General features: G+C 39.1%; 1 protein-coding gene across 1 annotated transcript in view; it reads right to left on the bottom strand.

Annotated features, from left to right (window-relative positions):
• LOC122981018 (integrin alpha-5-like) overlaps positions 1-23,505 on the bottom strand; it is a 47,961-nt gene that overhangs the window by 16,736 nt on the left and 7,720 nt on the right. The window contains exons 2-18 of the mRNA XM_044349502.1: positions 23,118-23,242; positions 20,954-21,054; positions 19,691-19,814; positions 18,594-18,655; positions 18,359-18,404; positions 18,026-18,151; positions 15,282-15,326; positions 14,916-14,959; positions 14,637-14,693; positions 11,632-11,684; positions 9,945-10,153; positions 8,927-9,118; positions 8,797-8,842; positions 8,596-8,709; positions 7,649-7,704; positions 6,933-7,090; positions 3,925-4,062 (exon numbers count right to left, since the gene is read on the bottom strand). Of these exons, the coding sequence (XP_044205437.1) occupies positions 3,925-4,062; positions 6,933-7,090; positions 7,649-7,704; positions 8,596-8,709; positions 8,797-8,842; positions 8,927-9,118; positions 9,945-10,153; positions 11,632-11,684; positions 14,637-14,693; positions 14,916-14,959; positions 15,282-15,326; positions 18,026-18,151; positions 18,359-18,404; positions 18,594-18,655; positions 19,691-19,814; positions 20,954-21,054; positions 23,118-23,242 (1,696 nt within the window). The remainder of the gene's footprint in view (positions 1-3,924; positions 4,063-6,932; positions 7,091-7,648; positions 7,705-8,595; positions 8,710-8,796; positions 8,843-8,926; positions 9,119-9,944; positions 10,154-11,631; positions 11,685-14,636; positions 14,694-14,915; positions 14,960-15,281; positions 15,327-18,025; positions 18,152-18,358; positions 18,405-18,593; positions 18,656-19,690; positions 19,815-20,953; positions 21,055-23,117; positions 23,243-23,505) is intronic.

Below are 23,505 nucleotides of genomic sequence, written 5' to 3'. Positions count from 1 at the left end.
AAAACACAGACATTAAAAGTACATGTGGTGGATCCTTGGCTGTGCTTCATGCTAAGACCATGTTCAGTGACTGTGGAGCACTAACAAATTAAGAATCTAAATTAAGTATTATAGCAATAATAAAATGTTTTTTACACATCAAAGTCTGTTTCCAGGTGTTGGAAAGTACTAGTGCATAATTATGTGAGAGTTGAATTTAATTTGTTGTTCCAGAGGGAGAAGTGTGAAATCTGATAAATTGCCTCGAATGATGTCACCAGAATATCACACCAGAATCTCCAAATGAACTGTCGTTGATCGAGTTGCGTTGTGGGTAATATAGGTGCCAAGTCTTGACAAGTAAGAAAAATCCTTAATAAAAAAGATTAAAATTTGATGCAACTGAACCAGACATGTCTTTTTTATTCCATGCATTCTTTTTCTTCTTCTTCTTTTTTTTTTTTTTAAAAAAAAAGGGTCAGCCACTTGGGGAATCAAAAATGCTCTGCCAGGAATACAAGTGAACTATGGTGGACTACCATATAGAGAGGTAATTATAGAATGCACATACATTGACTGGCTATTGCTTAAAGTCTCCATCCATTCAAAAGTATGTTTTTCTTCTTGTTCCTACAGTTGGATGTTTGAGCTTCACTGAGCAGAATGATGTATGTGCAGAGTTTGACTGTTGTCTGGCTGTTTTCACATTCATCTGCTGAAAATGGAAAGTTTCTCTGCGGTCAGTGAAAATCTGATTTTAAGTGGTCGGCCTCTGAGCATGACTTGTGACATCACAACTAGTTTGGAGCTAACCCTGGTCCAATATGGAACTTACATAAATGTGATGTGGAAACTTGAAGACTTTGGTGCACAAACACTGAGAATGGACTTTACAGTGAAATACATTTGCATATTTGTACATTCTGGATATTTTTTAATGAAGGAGAAGAGGTAGATGGCAGGATTTTAAAGGTGCAGTGTGTAGGATTTAGTAGCATCTAGCCGTGAGGTTGAAAAACAAGACAGGCCCTCTCTAGAGCCAGCATTTTGTTTGGTTTGTCCGTTCTGGGCTACTGTAGAAACATGGCGGTGCAACATGGCGGGCTCTGTGGTAGAGGACCTGCTCCCTATGTAGATATGAAGACCTCACTCTAAGGTAACACAAAACACAATGATTCTTATTTTCAGGCGATTATACACTAATTTTTCATATCTTGTAACATACAGTTACATAAGAGTGCAAACCCTACCAGCCAGTCAGTGCTGATTATCTACATTGCTATAATGGACATGGACTGACACTGAAATGGTGTGAATTCACAGTAAGGCAGGCTAACCATGCTAGCATCTAGTGGAAACTAAAGTGTTAGCATGAAGCATCAGGGCCCACACTCTACTGGGATCATAGATGATTTTTGCATCTGTGTTCTCATCACTTAAGCTCACTGAGCAGTGGATCAAAAGTCTGTCAGTTCCTTTCATATGAGGATTTCATATGAGGAGAAGAGAGAGCGACAACAGGTTTGATTCATGGTGTTGCATTAAAGGTTTTTAGGCTGAAAAAAGTCGGGTGTATTCTGTTAAAAACAGCCAGTTACAAGCACATGATATACACACATCCCCTTATATCACTCACATAAACATGTGCACACTTTCAGGCTATGGTTCTTGCCTGGTGGAGGAGAGCACTGGCAACATACATAAACAAACCACAACCAGATGTCTGAGGGCCAAGCGCCGCCCCACCCAAACAGAGCTGTCAGTCCTCCCTCTGTGTTTTTGCAAAGCCATGACTCGCCAGTCCTCCATAAACCCTCCAACTCTAGGAAACAAAAAAAGAAAACTACCAATGGAGACCAGAGTGCAGTAATCAGCTCTTGCTCCATCAGCTCTGACCCTCAACCTCTAACCATATGGGGTTCAGCACTATAAAGGGGTCTTACATTTGATTTCAATTTTAAGATGGCAGCCTGTAACCTCCGTCTTTGCCATTCAAATAAATTTCCTGCGTGCAAAATGTAAACAGCAGGAGATGTGCTGTGGTTTTCAAGGGTGAACGTGTGTCGGTAAAGTATTGTGAAAATATTCATCAGGCCATGTGTTCTGCTCTCTCTCTGCTGGAAATCGTTGTGGTGACCATCTGTTTAGGTCATAAAATGCAAGGCGTGTGGCTGTATAAGTGGTTTGGTCTAGATGTTTAGTGTGGTAATGCAATATATAGATACACTTTACAGCTCAACACAGATACACTTCATATCCTCCTTCCAAGGAGAAATTAAATGGCATAGTTCCCCATGGATATCCAGGTTGGAAATTTGGGGAAGATTTGTCAACCCTGATGTTTCTGAAAAGGGCTTTTCCAACATCATGTTCAAGCAGCAAAACACTGTAAATTAAATACATGAATCCACTGGCTGATTCATACTGAACTCATTCACTTTAGGTTGATTGAGGCCATCTATCAACAGATGAAATTATCCCATTTAATGTGAAAGTTTTTCAGTCTCAAAACTTGGAATTGGACAGTTTTTTGGGGAAAAAACTTTACATTTTTGTCTGACCTTCACTGCTGGATGTGAAAGTGCTCATTACTCGTTGGGTTAAATCATGCATTCCATTCCGTGATTTCTTGCATTGTAATCAAACGAAATATAAATCTAAAGAAAATTTGAAACACATGAAATTTTGAACGCAGAATTTTGGCCGGGAAACACATAGGGCCCTATTATCCTCAGATAGGGTGCAGGTACAGATCCAAGTCTTAATTCCTGGCATGTGGGTGTGACCAACACACTTTTGCAATTTTCTCAACAATCAGCGTTGGCACACTCTGGGCTTGGCCAGGCACAAAGTGGAGGAGAGACTGAATACATTATTAGTGGGAGGAAGGCATTATGTGCAGGTGGAGTCGAGACGGGCCTCAGTAATGACTGATCACATGAGCTCCTCTCATCCCCTTTAAACGCAGCAACTGGTGAAACAGGGGAGAGAGGCTGTGAAGCACCACAAGTTCCAAAATAAACATTCAGGACACCCCAAATATTAACATACATCAATCCACATATGCTGACAATGGTAAAATGAAAATAAAGCTGGTGTGTTCTCATGTGTGCTGCCACTTATTTTGTGTATCCTGACTGATCCTGAAGATTTCAATAATTAACGAAGTTTCCTCTGCTGTGTCATCCACATGTTAACTGATGCACAGCAAACATGGAAAAGATCCGACATTCTACAAGTTGTTGTGGGAAACTCATCCAACAGAGCATATTTCTGAACTCCGGGTCACTAGATTATGTTCACGAGGATGATATTATTGGTAAGAATCTTCCTTAAAAACAAACTTGTGTTTTGATGCTCATGTCAATCTGCAGTAGACGAAAGAACATGTAGCAAACTGAAAGGGGCAAAACTTAACATAAATGAAAGGAGTTCTGTGATTTTGGAGACGTCTGTGTGCCTCTGCCAGCTGAAGCCACGAAAATTGCCCTGCGTCTGCGTGTGTGATAAGAGGTGCTCTGAGCAGGTTTTATCGCAAATGCAATTTCATGCCAAAATGACCCCCAAAATTGCACTGCATCATCTGCATAAACACAGCCTGAGCTGCGCCTCTCCTCCCATGTCAGCGCAATACACTTCTTTGGTGCCTGGAAATGACCAAACAGACACAGATACACAAAACATAGGCTTGCGCCTCAGGAAAATTGCATAAAGACTGCATTTGGACTGCCATAATTTCCTTTCATTGACAGTTGATATTGACCAGCTAACCTTGAGGTTTGCTTTTGGCAAAAACCTTTTAATTGTTTTTTTCTAAGCTGACTACAGAAACACCCAGATACAGGTTGTAACTGAGAGCAGTTTACGATGTAGACTACTGTGTGACCTTTTCTCTGCTATGATAATATGAGGTAAATATGACTTCATATGAGTTTATGTACATACCTTCTGTTCTATAAGCTGTTCTGTCTGATAATTCAGGATAGGTCTGAGACCATGTTGATCCGCTGGGGCTTGAGGATCCAGACTAAAGTTCAGGCTGATGTAAATGGGAGAGAGTTTATCCCGAAACTCCTCTTCACCCTGCAACAGACAGAGATGCATGAGTAACTGAAGAGGAAGTGAATGACACAAACCCACTGTCGTCTACAGGGACCAATAAACATTCATCTGGTGTATTCACGCTCTGTCGCCCATCTGTTACTGAGTATGTTCTATTTATAGTGACATAACTTTATTTATATATCATGTAGAGACAAGCTGAGAAAACACGTTGAAACATTTTTTGAAAGAATATTTGACATTACGAATTATTAATATTTTCATTGATTTACAGTGGCATATTTTCAAAAAAAAGGCACAAAAACAAGTTGGAGAAAAATCACTTTACATGTAAATAGACTGTAATATATATTTTTTTACAACCTTTACAGCTGTGTGATTATGACTTAAGATTTGTACATTTTTATGTGTCATCTATCTTGTCATTTGGGTTCCTGGTACTTTGGTGAACTGACAAAATAATAAGTCTCTGAAAAACAGAATACCATACATGTGAGGTAAGGACAATTTAAGATGTGCTACACAAAGACAAAAATAAATCCATAGAAAGTTGGAAAAAACAAAACTTAATGGCTTAATGTGCTGATTTGTCAGTTCTTAAGATGAGAGGCAGAATATCTGAAATGGTTAGCAATTAGCCACAAGGGTAGAAATGTCTAGCTTTTTATAGCAGATTTGTGCAAAGCTCTATTCCAAGTAAATGTACAAGTCACGCTGTGTAAAATCAAAAGCAGATGTTACAACAATAGTGGCCTAAATGTAAGATTCAGCCTGTTTTAAATTTCTAAAGAAGTGACACGAATTCCATTTGACCCGCCATGATAATGTGGCCCCTTTAAAGAATAAAAAATGGTGTGCAAACAGATAAGTGTTGACTGACAGGCGAGTGGATGGTTGGCAGTTTCAAGTCAAACCATCTCTTATCCTGTCAAAGAGCAAAGGGCTCTGATCATTATGTCCTTACAGTGAACATCTACACATATGACTTAAGTGTTTTTGTCAGGCATACTCTTTGATCAGGTCACCACTGAGTGATGAGAAGATTGGTGCTGTAGTATTTTACTTCTGTGTTCAGTTATATGTACCTCCCAAAATAGTACTTCAAACGGCAACTTCAAACCCTGTCGATTAGGAAATGACTTTAACCTCCGTCCTACAAACTAGTTAATTGCCTTCACCTGGTGATGCAGGTGCAAAACACTCTCTGATTAGATGGCTCGGATGAAAACCAGCAGGGCTCTGACTCCTGAAGGCCAGGATAAAGAACCAGAAAATGTGTTGATGATATAAAAGGCATAGATCTAAGATGATCTGAAGAATAGTCAGTTCTTATTGCACAATATTTTTGAGTTTGTAAATGACCTGTCTTTGTAGGAAGGAAAAAATCAGTTTATTTACAACCTGGGATTTATTCTCATATTTTGGCCCATTCATGTAAACTGTTTCTACAGTAAAGTGACACGAGTGAATACAGCTGTATGATGGAGTCCAAGCAGATACAAGATACAAGCAGATACAAGCTTTTAAACAGTTCAACTTTAAAAGTGCACAGTCAAGGTTTTTTTTTTTTTTGTTCTGTTTTATTTTTTTGTAAACAGCAAAGTTATGTTTACATTCACTGTTTCTCACCAGAACCCATTGTTTGTACCCTTGACCCCTAACTGTATTTTCTTCCTCGTAAAACATTTGCAAAACTGACTTTGTGGCTATTTTGAAGCCTTCATTGTTTAAATCAATGTTTGCTAGCTGCCAGTCTTCTTCTTCTCTGCCTTTCATGGCTCATTGCTACATTCCTTGGTGTGTTACCTACACCAGCAGCCATTGTACATGTGCGTGCTTGTGCACAAGATACCAAAAAAATTGAGGGCCCACTAATCAAAACATGGCTCCATAGCACTAGTAGGAGTCAAAATCTCCACAGGGTACCTTTAACACAGTTATCAAAAGCTGTTACTTGGTGGTCTAAACAAAACTGAACATTTATAGTTATTACAGAGCTATTGGGCTCAAACTGAACTTTCAACATGATATGCAATGCTTGATGTTGGAAGTGCGGCTGAAAAGTCAAACAAAATGAGAAGTCTTGTAGACAACATCAATTGTCTGTGAACACCAGACCAGAAAGGCCCACAGGACTGACTGTCAAAGTCAATGACCAGAGAGAGATATGGTTGAAAGCTCCAAAAAGCTAGTAGGTGGACCTTTGAGCCAAGATTATTTAGATTACACACTGTTCCCAGAGGTCGAGAATGAACTTCCAAGATTTTTTGTTGCTGAGCAAAGCAGTTTGCTGTTTGTATTTCATTGGCCCTGCAGTGCTTTCCAGAGGAGAGCTCTTCTTCACAATCTCTACAATGATGGTGGTGAGTACAGTGTTATTATCTATAGGTACATTCATCTATAAAATATAATAACAAAATGATTTACCTCAAATACAACAATCTTAACTCTTTCAGTTTTTCACTAAAGGGGGTTTTAGCCACCCTAACTTCTCTTTAGGATGATTTATAGTGATGTTGATCCCTTAACTTTCATATAGCTCAATATTTTTTATCTATTTTAATTTATCAAATACTTATGACATTCCCCAGTATGTTACTCAGTGCTTTGTGTTTACAGCTAATTGGTGACAATGGTATAACTGATAACCATCAGTATGTTAGCATTGTCCGTGTGAGCATGTTAATATGCTAACGTTAGCATTTAGCTCAAAGTAATAAGTACAGCCTCACAGAGCCATTAGCATCTTGTTTAATTGTTGGAGAATATTTATCTTTTTCAATCTATCTGATAGAAATGTGCTTATATGGTATTTAATCAGTGGCAACATTTCAAAAATTTACATCCAATCTGCTTGATGCTGATGAGTAAAAACAATTAGTGTGACTGACCCGGAGATAGATCTTGGTTTCATGGCACGAGCGTTCTCCGTTGGCGAGGCTGAAGTTCTTCACCAGACTGGGCTGCTGGCTGTCCAGGAACAGAGTCCTCCTGATGGACTCTTTCTGGTTCTGCTTCACACTGTCTAACTGAACCTCCACTACAAAGCCTTTAAAATACACACATATAAAGACACACACACACACACACACACACACACACAAGGCAAGAAAAAAGTGAATATTCCCATCGTTTGTATCTATATGCCTATATGAAACACAAAAATGCATGTTAATGTATGTGCACACACAAACACACATATCTGCACAGACATACTATATGCATGCCTCACCACATGCAAACACACACATATACACTGGTAAACATTATTATGGTAAAGCGCCTTTATGTGCTGTACAGTATACAGAAACACACAGAGGGCATTGCTGTGGCCCACATGACGACAACTATGCAGAGAACACAGACAATACACACCCACGCACTTAAAATAAACACACACACACTTTTCTAAACTGCCAGAGCCCACCAAGTTATCCTGTATTTACATGATTGTTCTTTTATCTTGATCTTAACTGCCAAATTGACCACAGTGAGGTCCAGCATACTTGTGGCCACACAAAGAAAGCAAGGTAATAGGGACCATCTGTGTATGTGTGTGTGTGTGTGTGTGTATATATATATGTGTGTGTGTGTGTGTGTGCCTCACCTAGATGAGAGGGGAGGTGCTTCCCATTAGCCAGCAGGCAGAAACCGATGCTTACACTGGAGGTTAGAGACAGACAAAAATATGGGAGAAAAAAAGACTTAACATGCATGCTCACTGAGCTTACAGAGATCTCTGGAGTCTTTTCACTGGTTTGTGAGACTTCCATGTGTCTTTTTTTTATTCAAAGTATCAAATGCTTTAGAATATCAGTCGACAAACACATTTAAATACATGTGTGGTCGTATAAACGCTCACGTAAAGGGAGGCTACGCCTCATGCTGTGTTCGGAGTCTTTCCAATGCCAAACAATATCTCATCCATTTCAAGAAACTTTCAAACCTTTTCCAACTTTTTTTTTCATAACTGCACTCGACACTCTCTTCATCTTTTCGTTTTCTATGGAGCTACTCCACCTTTCTGCCATTTCCTCTTTTTGTCTCCAAGGCAACTAAAACAGCAATAAACATGAAAACAAGACTCACTTCTATCACCCAATCGGGCAGATACTAAAACACCAGCCAGTTTGGCGAATGCCTCTAACAGCAGTCTAAAAATGTTTTAATACGATGGTTAAAACTTGTGGAAAGAGCTTCATTGAGATTAAAAGCTGGGTATATTTCCCCCTTTTTTTCCCTCTGATCTAAGAATACCGAACATGTAGTTCAGAGCAGCTTGGACAGGACACTGGCAAACATGAAGTCATTTGACATTCTCATGGGGTAAACTTTGGAAATTGAACTAAGATGTGCGTTACATAACATTTGCAAGACTTTCCATGTTCTGTTATTGTCAGAGAGCTCTTTAACCACTCTTAAGCTTTTTGTTAAACCATTAGAGATATTTCCGCTAGAATGAAACCAACCAAATGAAATCAAACCGTGTATAATCTTCCTATTAATATATTAGCTGGGCTGAACTTTTTAGGGGAAAAAAATGGGCATCCATACCAGGACACAGCAATGGTTTCATTCCCAGTGGACAGCTCACAAGTCTTCTCTTCCTGGTTGAACATGGTTGGCTGCACTGTGAGAGAGGCGCTTGCACTCACTATTGGCCGAGCTCTGAGTGAACACACAGAGCATGAAAGGATAAGAAGAAGAAATATTATCTATATTTCTATCATTACACTGCTAAGTGTTTAAACATACCTGTATAGCACGGCTTTGTCAGCCCCAAAAGCACCAACAATCAGATCTGCAAGAAGGGGAAGAGGTGTTAAATGAAGATGAGGAATAAAGAGCAAATAGAGATCTGGAGGTACACAGTTTCCTGCAGTACCTGGGTAGCCGTTTTGATCCAGATCTCTGTTGCCTCGGAGAGCAAAGCCAAAACTGGCTGGGAAAGAGCTGGAAGCCCATTGGCCAGCGAGAGTCTGAGTGGGCGTGTCCTTTAGTCCTCCAGCATGACCGTTATAAATGAGAACCAGTCCCTGCTGGTCGTCTCCTCCGTAAGGACAGCCGATAGCCATGTCTGATTGTAAAGAGCAACAACACACTGTGTGAAGAATCTCATATTTTCTCATAATCGATATATAACACCCATATATGAACGTCTGAATGAATATCAACATTCTAGATATGTAGCTGAAGCTTACATGCAGAGCAGCTTACAGTGAGTGCAGCACAATATGCTTAAATTCCAATATATTTATTGATTTATTGTATCTATAGCAATGTTATAGTAGGGTAGGTAGAACTAGCAGTGTGTTTGAGGGCCAATAAACAAGTTGTGATAGTTACTGGTTTTATTTTTTGGTGATTTGCTTTGTTTTATGGTGATTTACTTTATTAGACTTTGGCTGAATCATGATTGAATAAAATGCGGACTCTTCCAGTAAGTCAGTTAGTGTTGCCAAGTTCTCTTTCACCCTTGGAATAGCATCTGAACTAGCGCTGAAACATTAAATCAATTAGTCGATTGACAGAAAATAAAATCAAAAACAAGTTTGATCATCAAGTAAGATAAAATAAATAAAATGCAAAACGTTCCTTAGTTTCAGTTTCAGCTTTCAAGATGGGTTCTCAGAAACTGTGAAGGCAATTTTCACCATTTTCTATAATTTTACCCTTTTATTTATCCTTAAATAGGCTTAAAGACCCCTTCAAGACGTATGTTTTATGACATATAAAATACCCTGCTTGGAATCATTATTTTTGTGTCATAAAGTTGTTCCACAAAAATGTTTAATTAACTGGATAAAAGATGAAAGATGCAATATAAAAATCACAGCTATTGCTATGCAACATTTAACTCTATTAGTTTCAGCCACACACTGTACTGTATCTATCACACCTACCATTGAATCCATCCTGGTTGAGGTCACCCAAGGGAGCCAGCGAGCTGCCAAACCGGCTGAATGCCTGCCGACCAAGGAGGTGGGACTGGCTGGGCTCCAGCAGCAGAGGGCCCTTCTGGAGGTACACATACACCTTACCCAGCTCCTCCAGACGCCCATTGGACCCTCGACGCATAAACATTGGAGCACCCACCACCAGATCATCCAGACTGGGGAGGCAGGCAAAAGCAAGAGATGAAAAAATGGAGATGAAGACAGAGGAAGTAGATAAAGAGGAGGAAGAGTTGACGTGTAAATATAGATACACGACAAGAGATAGTTAACTGTGATTAAAGGGCCAAAGTGTCTTCTTTAGCATTGCGGTTTCCACTTTTAGTATTTGCACTTCAGTAGCTTTAAGGTTGAAAAAACAGTATTATTCCACGCTGTACAGCAGTATCATAGTATATCTGTATCAGTTTGTTCAAGCTCTTCATGGAAGCTATATGATGTTTACACCTAGTGAAAGATCCAAACCCAAGACTCATCAAAAGGATTTCTTGGGTATCATTTTATACAAGTTCCCCCTTAAAGGACAGGTTCACAAATTTTCAGGTCTGTCTTAAAAACAGCAGTCAGGTGTGCATATGGACATTTTTTCATTGCTGTAATCACTCCTCCTGTTATTATTGGCCATTACGACATCCCTTCCAAACATACTTCCAATGGAAGTGATGGGAGACAAAATCAGCAGCCATTGTGTTGTGCAAAAATGTATTCCAGACTTCATCTGATGCTAATAGGAGGCTTCAATAGACACAGAGTTAATAGACGTAGAGCTAAACAAATGAAGAGGGTGTCTATATTAATGTCAGATAAACATTTGAACACATTTTTGCACAGATCGAGGACTGTGGATTTTGTCCCCCATCACTTGTGTTGAAAGCTCATAAGGAAGAGATCTCTTTTTAATTAACAGGAGGAAAGATTACAGCGAGCAAAAACTGTTTCAATGTTCACTTGGGCACCTGACTATTGTTTTAAGACAGAATTGAAAGATTGTGAACCCATCCTTTAATTCAGCCACATATATTTAGTATTTTTGCCCAGCCATAAGTCAGTGGGGTTTAACAGGTTTACACTGAATCACATGTCTTGGTTGAAACAGGGGAAAGGAACAAGGGCAGCTGAGTAATTATTACTGTTATGACTATTCTGTTGAAAGATGAAACACTGATACTAAATCAATAGCAATTTAAAAGGACTCAATAACAACATATACATTACAACTACCAGCAAGCATTTTCAAATCAAATACATATTTAAATGGCTGCAATACATATACCAAACTAACTACAGTTTTAAAAGGATAAGCAAACAGGGCTTCACTTGAATAGCTAATGCGTTTAAACCGAAACTCTTACAATAGTGGTTCTCATGGAGCTGAGGTTGTGACTCTTCCAAGGTGAGGAAGTGAAATTTGCTAGGGAACTTAACACAGAGAGGAACTATCGACAGTCAGTTAAATTGTCATGAAAGAGCATGAGAAATTCACACTGTTGACCTCATTTTCAGTGACCTCACCTTTCATTTTTAGTCTCTTATTTGAGCTTATATTTATATCACTTTTCTCTCATTCCACCCACTCTGTCACCCTTTCCCCTTTTTTTTTACCATCATCTGTGTCACCATCACTCCATTCACTCACCCATCATTGTTGATGTCCGTGGCTGCCACTGCATAGCCAAAGTAGGACCCCATCTGGAACACATTACAAACAAGACCCGGTTAGCCTGTAATCACACCACGGTGCATAGATCCCTTTCTTTTCTTTCATTTTCTTTCTCCGTGTCCTCTCTTTTGTACCCTCCACCACCGCCCCCAGAAGCTTTCGTCTTCAATCTCTCAATCCCACAATCCCCTGGGGTCTCTTCTTCTCCCTTTTCATGGAGCTCAGTGTTAGGGCTTCTGTAAGCTCAAGGAGAGGTAGGGGGTCTAGGGATCGGGGATTTGAACTCCTTTAAATCTCACTCCAAGAAAATGCTCATGGGGCTCAGGTTTTTCCGGTTTAATTTCATACCATGTATGATAAATTAGGGTCATGTTACATCCTTGGGTGACTCTCCCTTCAAAGTGATTTGTAGCGTGGCTACATGGAAGTGTGTTTAGAGACCCTTGTGAAAAACAAGCCTGAATATAAGAGGATTGACTTCCTGCATCCCACATGCAAAAAAACTTTATCAACATAAATCAAGCTGAGGCTCAGTACAAAGTTCATATTCATATCCACAGTGATATCCAAGGAGCACTGCTTTGCCATACATTCATACTCTAAGAAACATGATCAACACTTCCCGTAGAGCCGAGCCACCACAAATGTTCAGCTAAGTCATGGTGAAGTGAGGTGAAATCAGCAAGTTAAGAGAGTTGACCACAGATGAACTTTCTAATTTCTTTTATGCTCTTATATGCAGATGTCACTAGTAGTAGTAAAGTAGTTTTATCTGAAGGACAAAAGGAATAATCTGTCACACTTTGCATGAGAGCATCTGTATCCATTGTTGGCTTGATGTTTACACTGAAGTCCTTTTATATTTATTAGCTTTTTTTTCCCTTTTTTCTATTAAAGCTGCCCTATTACTAACACTACAACTACCACAAATACTAATATTTGTCATACTGACAATTGTTCACAGGACATACCTAGCAAAAAATTCCTGACTAACCCACTGCACGCTACCTGTACAGTACCAAACAACAGACAGACAAAGTTAGCTACGAGCTAATGAACACAATGGAGCATCTAGCAGCTTAAGTTAGCTACTAAAAGCTAGCTGGTAAAGAAAATCAAACTTCTTAGCCAGTTATTTCCTTCAATAGTTGGTGACCAAAACAGAGCTAAAGGAGAGTGAATATTAGCCTTACATTTGTAAGGTGGACAGAAATACAACTTCAACAGAAAAATAATGTAACATGTGTGCCATATCAAAGGTGAAAATATGTCAATTTTGTGTTTACAGCTTGTTCTGCTGCTGAGAGTGGCTAAAAATAAACTACTGAAGCTTTAAATTTAGCTAACTATGCTAACAGAAACCACTGTAATATTATAAAAGGCAATACCAAAGCAGTAAAATTCCACATTTCTCAGTTTGAAATTTTGTCACTGCTGGCAGTCACTATTGCAATTTGACCCAGGCACAAATTAAACAGTCCATGGTACAAATTTGTCCATTTACATATAATATGTAAATACATAATATGTCATTGTGTCCAAATTTCATACTATATAATGTAAAATATACACTATATACTAGTGAGAGTCCACTATTTTGGAATAAATATACAAGGAATGAATGCACTGTATTATTCTATAATACCAGGAAATGGACTGGCATCCAACATTTGTTATTGAGAAACAATGCATAGATAAAATAATTGGAATAACTGGAAATGTCTTTGGCTTATCCAGTTGATTAAATAGCTTAAACATACTACTTCATGACATTAATGCAAAAGTTATCAAATCCAATAGAACCAGAGCAGTTGTACAGCTCATTGATTTGCTGCCTTGCCCACAATGGTCTGATACCACCAGAGATATTATAGGAAAAGCTATCATGGTATTTAGTGTGGCAAAATCTCTCATGATAAACACAGTCCCATCGTCTCATGGGATATATATCATCATATTGCCCAACTCTAGTGCAACTAGGCCACCTCATGGGTTGTTAAACCAGTGGAACATAGCTAAACAGAGAAAATTTTGTGGTTATCTGCAACTTCACATCTCTCTTTGTTTACTGGCATAACAAATGACAAAATTTGAGGTTTCATTCACCAGATCATCAGAGCGTCTTGCCTCTGGTGTGTTTTTGCAGCTGACTTTGACTCCACAGTCCGAGCAACCACACAGGGACCAGCATTCACCCACAGAGAGCAAAGAGTCTATTAGCCAGGAGTTCACCTCAGATCATTCTCACTATGATTTAACAGTTTACTCAGCGTCCTCCACCCTGACACTGACACCTCTGAGCAGTCGCTGATGACCTCCCATACTGACGACACACAGACACAGCCACACACACTCAGACACATGCTTTCTCATGCGAACTTGATCACATGCTCTTACATTTTGCAATATGTACACAATGAAGCCTTGTGAAAGCACACAAGAAAGTAACAGACAAATAAATTTCCCCATGATGTAGCTGTTAACCATACTGCGAATCTAATCTGTTGCACTTTATTTAGCACTTAAATTCGCACAGGAAGTTAAATTGGTGGTTAGTGGGAGACACGTCACACCTTAAAATGCACAGCAGATGAGTCATTTATTTGCTCATAGGAAATTTTCCAAAAGTTTGTGACATTCCGTTTTAAAAATAATTCATCCGTGGGTTATATTTTAAGCAATATGACTATAAGCCCAGCTAGTGTCTCACTGACCAACGCTGCCACTCTTCCCCTTTAAAATGCACATACTGAGTCAGTACAGTGACAACATTAACACTATCCTGGCCTGCTGTTTCAGGGTTTGATTTACAGCTTTTGGAAACCATGAGCTGTGCATACTGTAAGCTCGACCTCTGACCCTGGTATAGGCCTCTCCACAGGGCGAATTCCTTCATCTTCAACCCTCCTTTACACATGCCACTTTAAATGTGTACCCACATATGAAAAGTACAGAAAATCTCCAGCCAGATGTGCACATACCTGCTCCCCTGTCAAGTTGAGCATAGACTTCAGATCCCTTCCATTTAATATGGACACCTATATTGAGACAGACAAAAGTCATTATAGATTATAAAATATGGTTCATAATCCAAAAAGTGCATAATGATATTAGATTATTCAACTAAAATGTATTCAGTTTTATCCATTAATACTGCAGGTCTTTGTATACCGCATGTACAGTAAATTCCTTTACTTTTATGCTTTGTACACTATTTTCACTGTAAAATGGTGTAAAATGAAAATGTGGGGAGTCCTTACTAAACCATACAGCATGAGGCCTTTTGGGACTCCTGTGATGAAATCTGCAACAGGGGCAAAAGGTTAGGAGGGGTCATTTCAAAACAAGACTAAGAACTAAGAACTGAAACTGAAACACTGATATATATATATATATATATATATATATATATATATATATATATATGTATTTTTTTTAATTCTCTGTGTTTCTAAATGTTCTTGCTCCCTAAAAGATTTAATAATCCCTTTACATCAAAACACAGCAGACCATCCACAATCATGTGTGTTGAGACTGAGCGGTTAGACAGAGCTGGGGCAGGGGTCAACAAACTCTGTACTCAGCCATGTGTTTTGGGAACTCTGCACTGTAAATATGACCCTCACCTTCATCATCATCCCCACTGAACTCGCCGCCAGCCACAGAGTAACCTGCAGGAAAGACACATGGAGAGTAGAGATACAGTTGGGTTTGAGAGTAATAATTCTATTTAATTACTTCAAAAAATATAGTATTATTATTAGTAGTAATGATATTAGTCGTAGCACTGGTGTATTTTAATTCATCATCATCTTACATAAAATGGGCCTCATGCAAGAACATTTTCATACTTTTGTCCTAAAACTCTCTTATTTTTTTCCTGTGAGGTTTGCTCATACGAGTGTTCCAAGTCAGATTCAACAAACTCTCTTAACTGCCCGAACTTGTCGTAAATCGCTCGTTTCAGCCTGTTGAATGTCATCTGTTCATAAGGAGGTGCACATTCACAAGATCTGATCATTAGCATAATCCATGCCCCTAAAATTAAAAATAAGGCTCCATGTTTCCCTTTGTTTGTGGAAAAGTTTCATTCACAAAAAAGTTTCCAAAGAGTAAAAACACAGCACTGCTTCAAGTCAAACATATCAACTTTAGGAGTGTAAGTAGAAGAGGACCCAAAACAGTAAGACAATATGAATCCAGCGGCCAACAATATGTTATCAGATCAGTCCTGTACTGTGACAGAAATAAAGAGGAAATGCTTTGACATGAAGTTTGATGCCTAAAAACATCCATGACTAATATGAGAGGTGGTCATGTGACAGTTGCAACACGACATGATACTGGGCAGAGAGCTGTAGAGAGACATGAGGCAGCTGTTGGAGTGAGAGACGCAACTACTGAAATGTAGGAGTTTCTGTGCCAAAATATGCCAATAAAAATCGTAAAATCTAAAAAACCTTTTCGTAAATCAGCAGCTATGGTAATGATAATATGGTAAACAGAATATTTATTTTGCATTAAGTTTGTTTTAGTTATATCTTTATTTTCTTAATTTCTGTATCATATTTAAACTCCAAATTAATTCAGATTAGGACATTATAATTGTAAATGAAACAAGTGTTTGTCTCCTGTGAAGAAAGGCAGAGATGACCCATTCATGACACGTATGACAGCTCTGGACCACTCGTATATTTAGTTCATACCTAAGAGAAAATTTTAAGTACAAGAAACTTTATGAATGCCAAAAATGTTCTTAAATCATTCATACGTGCATCTTAAGAACAAATCTATATCTACAAGTGTTTCTTGCATGAGGCCCATTGTGTTTAGTTGGAGAAAACTAATATGACTACAACACCTACTAATATATAATAGGATAATAATAATATTATATTATTATAATTAAATTACAGTAATAGAAAATAACTGACATAAATTCTATAATAAGAAAAGAAGAAAAGAAAAACTAATTATAAAAATAATAAAAATCTAAATTCATGAAATAGTTGCTGCTACAGTAGCAGAAGTAGTACTATTGGTGGTTAGCAGTGAAAACAAAAATAGCTACGTCACATAGCACTGCATCACGTTTTATACTTGAACTGACGATAGCACACAATATAGCACTGTGGCGACTATGTGCAAGCAAACAGAAAACAATAGGTTTGGGTTAAGGCTCTGATGAGAACAGCATTAACACAATACCACGGTCATGTGATGCCTACTGTGGTATTGAGCTCATTACCGTCATCGCTGCAAAACCGTTGCTTTTTCACCATGGTAAGAAAAAATCCATACAATCTTAGCCCTAGTTTGGGTATTTTGATGGAAATCATATGCTGCCAGTTTGTGTTGCCTTTAAGCCTCTGCTTGCAGATCCTAGAAGCAAAAGTTCTTTAAGCCCCACAATATGAAAGTTTGTAAGAAATATATGAAATACTGTTGATTTTGCTACTAACAGTGGGGCAAAAATGCAAAAAGTTGCACTAGAGGAAAGGCCATCAGGTTGTAATCATCAGTTTTTATCCCTTGGAGAGAATGATTGAAGTCAGCCTCTTCATTGGAAATCTGCCTAAAAGATTATGGCATGTTGTGAGTCATGTCATGAGTCATGTGTAAGATGATATTTTGGCCTGTATGCACCCAGAGTAAAGGTCAAAAGACAGTGAATATAGACAGCAAATTAACTGCAATCCAACTGTTATTTTTCAGTTTTCTGTGTACAGTACAAAGTTGACAATTTGACATGATGGTGGTGTTAGTGGAAAATGGAAGGGTGGTAGTTTAGGGAAAGTGTGTTAATTAGATTTTTATATTTCTGCCATCCAAGTGCAGATTTTTGCCTGCTGGTGGAACTAGAAGTAATGTCAGGAGGTTACCAAAATCATTCTAGCCCCCTGGAGAGATAGAGATTCATATCAAATTTAATGAAAATCCAGTCAGTTTTCAAGGTATTTATTTTTTCCTTAACCGCGACTTACTCCTGGTTAAAATGTTGACCTTGTTGTGGTGCCAGAGAAATGGTTAGGGTGGCTAAAAGCATCAGATAATATCCTCTGAGGAACGTGAATATCAATATCAAATTTCATGGCATGCTGTTTGTGACTCTGGACCAAATTGTTCAACAGACTGTCAGAAAAATTATCCATCTTGGATCAAGAGGCCCTGCTTCTGGTATAAAAATGTATAGAAACAGTAAACGTTGCTGTAGCAGTCTGATAATAGTGGCAACAGTAGTATCAGTAGTAGTATACGTAGTATTTGTCATATTAGTAGCAGTAGTGTTAGGGTTAGTAGTAGTACATGCACGTAGTCATAATAATACATCAAATTTTAATAATTCTATTATCTAAGTGTGCTTCCTCACCCAGGTAACTGTCGTCATAGCTCCCGTGCACCTGTCGTGTCTGAATCTGCCCGGCAACTGACAGCAGAAAGTAAGAGGGGTAGTAGGCCTTCACAATCTCCTCCGTGGTGGCTGAAATCAGCTGACCTATAGGATGGATGGGTAACAAAGGGTTAAGGGTCAGAGGTTAAAATAGGACATGTGACTTTTGAACTCTGGCTCCTGAGTGGTTACACTGTAGTTCATCCACTGACAAAGATGATGGATTGATTTGATCTTTCTCTCTCAGAGGGAAAATCCATTTGAAGATATCTCATAAAAATCCAATGCTGTTCCACATTCTTGTGAGCTCACCTTGCCAGTAAAAGCTGCCTGGTCCTCCAAGCACAACTCGTCCACTCTGCAACACACAACAGTAGCCAGAACTAAGGAATCTGTGTGTCACCAGTTCCATCATGAGTTTCAACAAACTCTGCAAGTCTGATGTTCACAGTGTAATCTCCACTGCTTACATCAGCCAAAACAGAGAAACTGTGACTATGTGGTTATGCAGAAAACCAGCAAAAACTCCAGCAAATATTTCTCTTACCTTGGTGAAGTCAGCACTAAATCCCCCCTGACAATAGCCCTGTCCAGCAGGTCCATGTCTTTCTGCAGCGGAAAAGCACCAAAATATGGGAAACACTTAAACTTCAAAGAAACTTCAAACTTTTCTTAGAGATGAAACATTCAGTTCTGTTTAGGGCAGAATTCTCTCGTGTAATTTTCATCACATTTCACTTGTACAGTGACCCAAAACTGAATTCAAGACCATCACTTTGAAAACAATAGAAGGAAACACAGAAAAGATAAAGCCTTGGGGTGAGCAAATGTTTTGCAACAGTAATTTCTTTGATTTACAGGGGGTTCCAACAACATTATGTGATCCACTTTCTATAGCTTGTGGTAACTAGTCTTTGTGTATTTATTGTGTTGTTTTATGGTTTTTGCTATTCTGCTTGTAAAGCACTTTGGTCAACTGTTGTTTATAAATGTGCTTTATGAATAAATATGACATGACTTCACCATAGCTTCTCAGCTATTCAAATACATAGCTTAAGCTTCACCTGGTAACACTTGTAAATATCAGGTTATGTTAACGAGTTTAAAAAGCTGGCCTAAATTGTAGACAGTACTCTTCTTAAAGTCCCTCTCCACCCAAAAATGTGGGAAGGAAGGTCGTGTTCACATTTATCTGCTGAAGGTGGGAACTTCCTCTGTGTCACTGAGTTCAGGGCGTGTACCCATGAGCAGGATTTGTGACATCACAACATGTTTGTAGCCAACCATGGTCCAGCATTCAACTTACACAAGTGTGACATGGAAACTTGAAAGCCTCCAGTGCACAAACACTGACAATGGACTTTACAGTGAAGTAGGAGACATCTTGTATCCAGCTGTTAAACTTTTGAAATGAACAACATTTGCATTTTCATAGATTCTGGAGTTTTTCAATAAAGGAGAAGGAGGAAATGTAATTTTAAGAAATTCTAAGTAGCTAGTTGAACTTTTTTTGTGGAGAAACTTAGTATTTTATGTTTTAAAACATGTCTGTGGTTATTTACAGCTAACATTTTATGTTAGCTGTAAATAATTAACAACGGTAAACAAATCCCCTGGAGAATGGCTATTATTGCAGTAACTCACCAGTTCGGCAGGGAGCGTACTCCACAAATGTTTTGAGACCATCGTCAGAGAGGTAGCAGGTTCCTGTAACATCGGCGAAGGGTGTGTCGTGTTCGGTCCTCCAGTAATACCTGGGAGCACAGGCCTGGAAAGCACAGAGAAACAGCTCAATGACAAATGAGTCAATGATCATGTTTTTGAGCTCAGAAGCATTAAACTGACCCTTCACTGAACTCCTCCCTTGAATAATGATTGTGCAATCATAGTGGTCTAATGGGGAACGAGTAAGAACAGTACTGTGTATCAGTTAAACCAAAAACACAAGAAAAACTGCAAGTTATAGATGAAGCAATGTGTGCTCTGAAGTAAGCTGCTAACACTAGCATGCCTGGAAAAAAAATCTTAATATCTACAGTAGGAAACCTTCTTCCATGGCCAAGGGGTAGCATAACATTAGCCAACTACACTTTGGAATTACAGGTTGCCCTGCTCATGAATGGTACAGTATATCCATCTCATGGGCGCCAGTCTCAAATGTTTACTATCCATTAGCCGACTTCTAGGCAACAGCGGTGTGCTGTAACTCACTCAACACTTTGGGGAAATGCATCTGATGTCATTTCATCCTGCCATGTCATTTGCCATACTAATCAGTTAGTGCTCATTTTGTAACCTTTATCCTTGTAAAAGTGAGACATATTGTTTGAAAATGCATACAATAAATGGTAACCCTCAAACTGTGTCAGTATCTGAGGCTAGGTTACAGTACCAGCACCAACTACCCTGCAATACAAGAACAATGCTGTTCCTGTATTACCATGTCTTCTACATGAATCATCAAGTGGTCCTGGAACCTATAACTTTTTGCTGTTTGATTGTAGCCATTATATTCAAATTGAAGAGCTTTCTCAGGGTCGTTGTTAGCATTCAGTGCTCTCTGACTGTGTTTGCCAGAAGTTGCCCAAGAGACAAAGATAATGTAAAGTTTAACACAGGCTATTCAACCTTTTCTGGACAGTAACAATGTTTTTAGTACCAAACCCATGGTTAGAGACTGTATTGCATTTTCAGTGCACAGAGGAAGCAGTCTTAGAAATGTTCTGCAACCTGGTCTGTACAGTACATCAAGCCATCCCACAAGAATTCCCAAAACCCCATATTGAAAAACTCTAGCTAGTGTGAAAAACTAAAACATAAGCATCACACCAACAAATGTTGGCATAGCATGTAATCATACAACTAAATGTAAGTAAAAAAGACCAAACATCATAGAACCATTCTTACCAGGACACTGTTACCATGGGAACGCACAGTAGCTCCAAACCATTGATGGGACTTGAACTCAACCTGAGTGTTCACTTCATTTATAAAAAAATATCGATCACCTAGAAGAAGATAGAAGAGAAAAATACATAAAAGCACATTTACACAGAGATATATGCAGCTCCTCTATGACTGAATAATTTATAGTTGCTACACTTTAGTCAGAAACTGGGACGTGGAAGAAACTTCCGTTATGTCAGGAGTTTCTATTTTAACTTTGTCAAAGATCCTCCTGTCATCGGTGTTTGATTTTTGTGCAGTCAGGGCTTCATTTGAGAGCGCTCCCCACATGTTCTTGGCTTTTTACATGGATATTTTATGGCCTTGTTCCCGGGGTCTGCAGTCTTAATCCATCCTCCATGCTATGGCACACATCAAACAGCTCAAAGGGACTTGGACCTCGTTGTTACTGTAACCCAAACGGCTGTACTTCATTGTCAAGGTTTGTTTTGAGAAGAGGCCCTGGCAGTGCTAAGGCAGTGATGAAGGTGGGGGTGGTGGAGTGCTAGGAGTGTGTGTGTATATGTGGGTGTGTGGTTGCTTGCCAAATTGCGAAAGGTTACTTTTGCAACTTCAGCAGCATTACACCTCCAGGACTTTTGCTTTCCACTTTAGGCTGGTCTAATAATTAATTGAGAAAAACAAGACAGCAATATTTCTACTGGAATTGCTATTCCTGGTCCACAAAATGAACTCTTGAGCCAGGTAGGTGAGCCAAGTTGCCTTTATGTCCTATGGAACACTGTAAAAACAAGTTTCTGACCTGGAAAAAGTGCTCACATCCTTATCCAAGTACTAAATAAAAGTTTGTGATGTTGAAAGTTGCTGTCAGAGCCTAATTTATTTTACATGCAGGATTTTTTGTCACACCTACAGTGAACACAAAAAGTAATCATCCAACATTTTTGCCATTCAGCATCCTTGAAAAGTCATTTAACAAAACCTGACACCCTCAATTTGCCCAAATGAGAAAGTGTGTCCCTGTTTAAGCACTAACAATTTTAAATCATGCTACAATGTGCCTGTAACTATGTAAGCTTTACTGTGGTATATTTTCTGATATACAGTATGTGCCTGCTGTCTGTAGCAGAGCGGTGACATGAAACTCTTCTGGCTGCAACTCAGGATGCCTGTTTGGTTAATGGAGTCTGGGCTGTGTCCTCAAACACACCATGAATCCTGAGGCCTGTAATGGGAAATGCAAGACTACTGAATGTAAAAGCACGAGCATGTGTGTGTGTGTGTGTGTGTGTGTGTGTGTGTGTGTGTGTTAACATATGTGTGGTTTTCCTTGCCTCTTACTGAGACATATCACGTTTCGGAGGCTGTCTACAGAGGCAGTTTGTGTTTGTAAACAGTTTGTATGTGTGTATTTATGTAGGCAGAGTTTTCATAGTCACAGCTCCGAATCTATGTAAACCACCACTCCATATCAGCATTTGAAAGTGTACGATAACTTAGACCCTGTGATCCTCAAACGCTGTTCCTTATCACTTCCCGTTTTTCTGATTGAGGCGATTATTTTTCTGGCAGAGCTTGGGGCAGCCCAGATCCTCTGGGGTCCTTGTCCCCGTAATGACTCTGCCCTAATTAAAGAGTGCTCACAACACTGGGCCCGAGTCCAGCAGGAAATCAAAGCACTGCAAACACAGCTCATGCCCCAAAATGGAGACTTTACCGAGGGGTGGAGCAGAGGGAAACTTCAGCGACCATTAAAACACAGGAGAGACATCAAAGGCTGGTTTCAATCAAAACAGAGAACTGTTGGATTAGGAGCTTTGAGAAGGCAGCGAGCCGCTCTCCTGACCTCAGGGTCAAGCACAGTGGCGTCTAACTCAGGATGCTACCTATAGCTTCTCTCAGCCACTTTTATGGCTGGTTAGACGCAGCTGAGAGTTTACTGCACAGCCCTGTCTCAACTGTTTCACAGTGCCGTTAAGGAAAGTGGCATTTTTACATCCTGGAACAATGTGAATTACCAGCTACTGCTGTGATTATGATGTAGGGAAAATTATCTCCCTTGGATTTAGAATATTGAGCATGAATTTTCAATCATCACATTTATTTTTCTCGATATGGTTACAAAGAGGCTGATCGTCAATTTAGTTTTAACAAGGCACCCTACCTTGCTTGTCAAAGTTGATAATACTGCAGTTAGTTTGGCTCCAGGGGCACAAGTACACAGCTCCTCCTTCTGTGATGTCGGGCTGGCTGGTGTTGGCTTTTGGAGCGCCGATCAAAATGCTGATACTAGACAGCAGAAAGACAGAAAGAAAAAACAAAGTCTTACATTGCGGTGAAGAACCATGTCCAGGAAAAGTCAGAAATTATACCAAGAGACAGTTGTTTTGATCTTAAGTCAAATGCATTCAGGTTGTGTTACATTAAAGTTTTGGCGCACACATTGCTCATAAAATAAGTATGAAATATGTGAAGAATATGATTTTTTTAAAAGGAGGGAAGGGGTGGGTGTTGAAAGGTAGAAATCTGTAAGTTTTCCCTAGATATACCTT

This window comes from Thunnus albacares, chromosome 4, assembly GCF_914725855.1.
Source record: "Thunnus albacares chromosome 4, fThuAlb1.1, whole genome shotgun sequence".
NCBI lineage: Eukaryota > Metazoa > Chordata > Actinopteri > Scombriformes > Scombridae > Thunnus > Thunnus albacares.
This window is presented reverse-complemented; position numbering and strand designations above follow the sequence as displayed.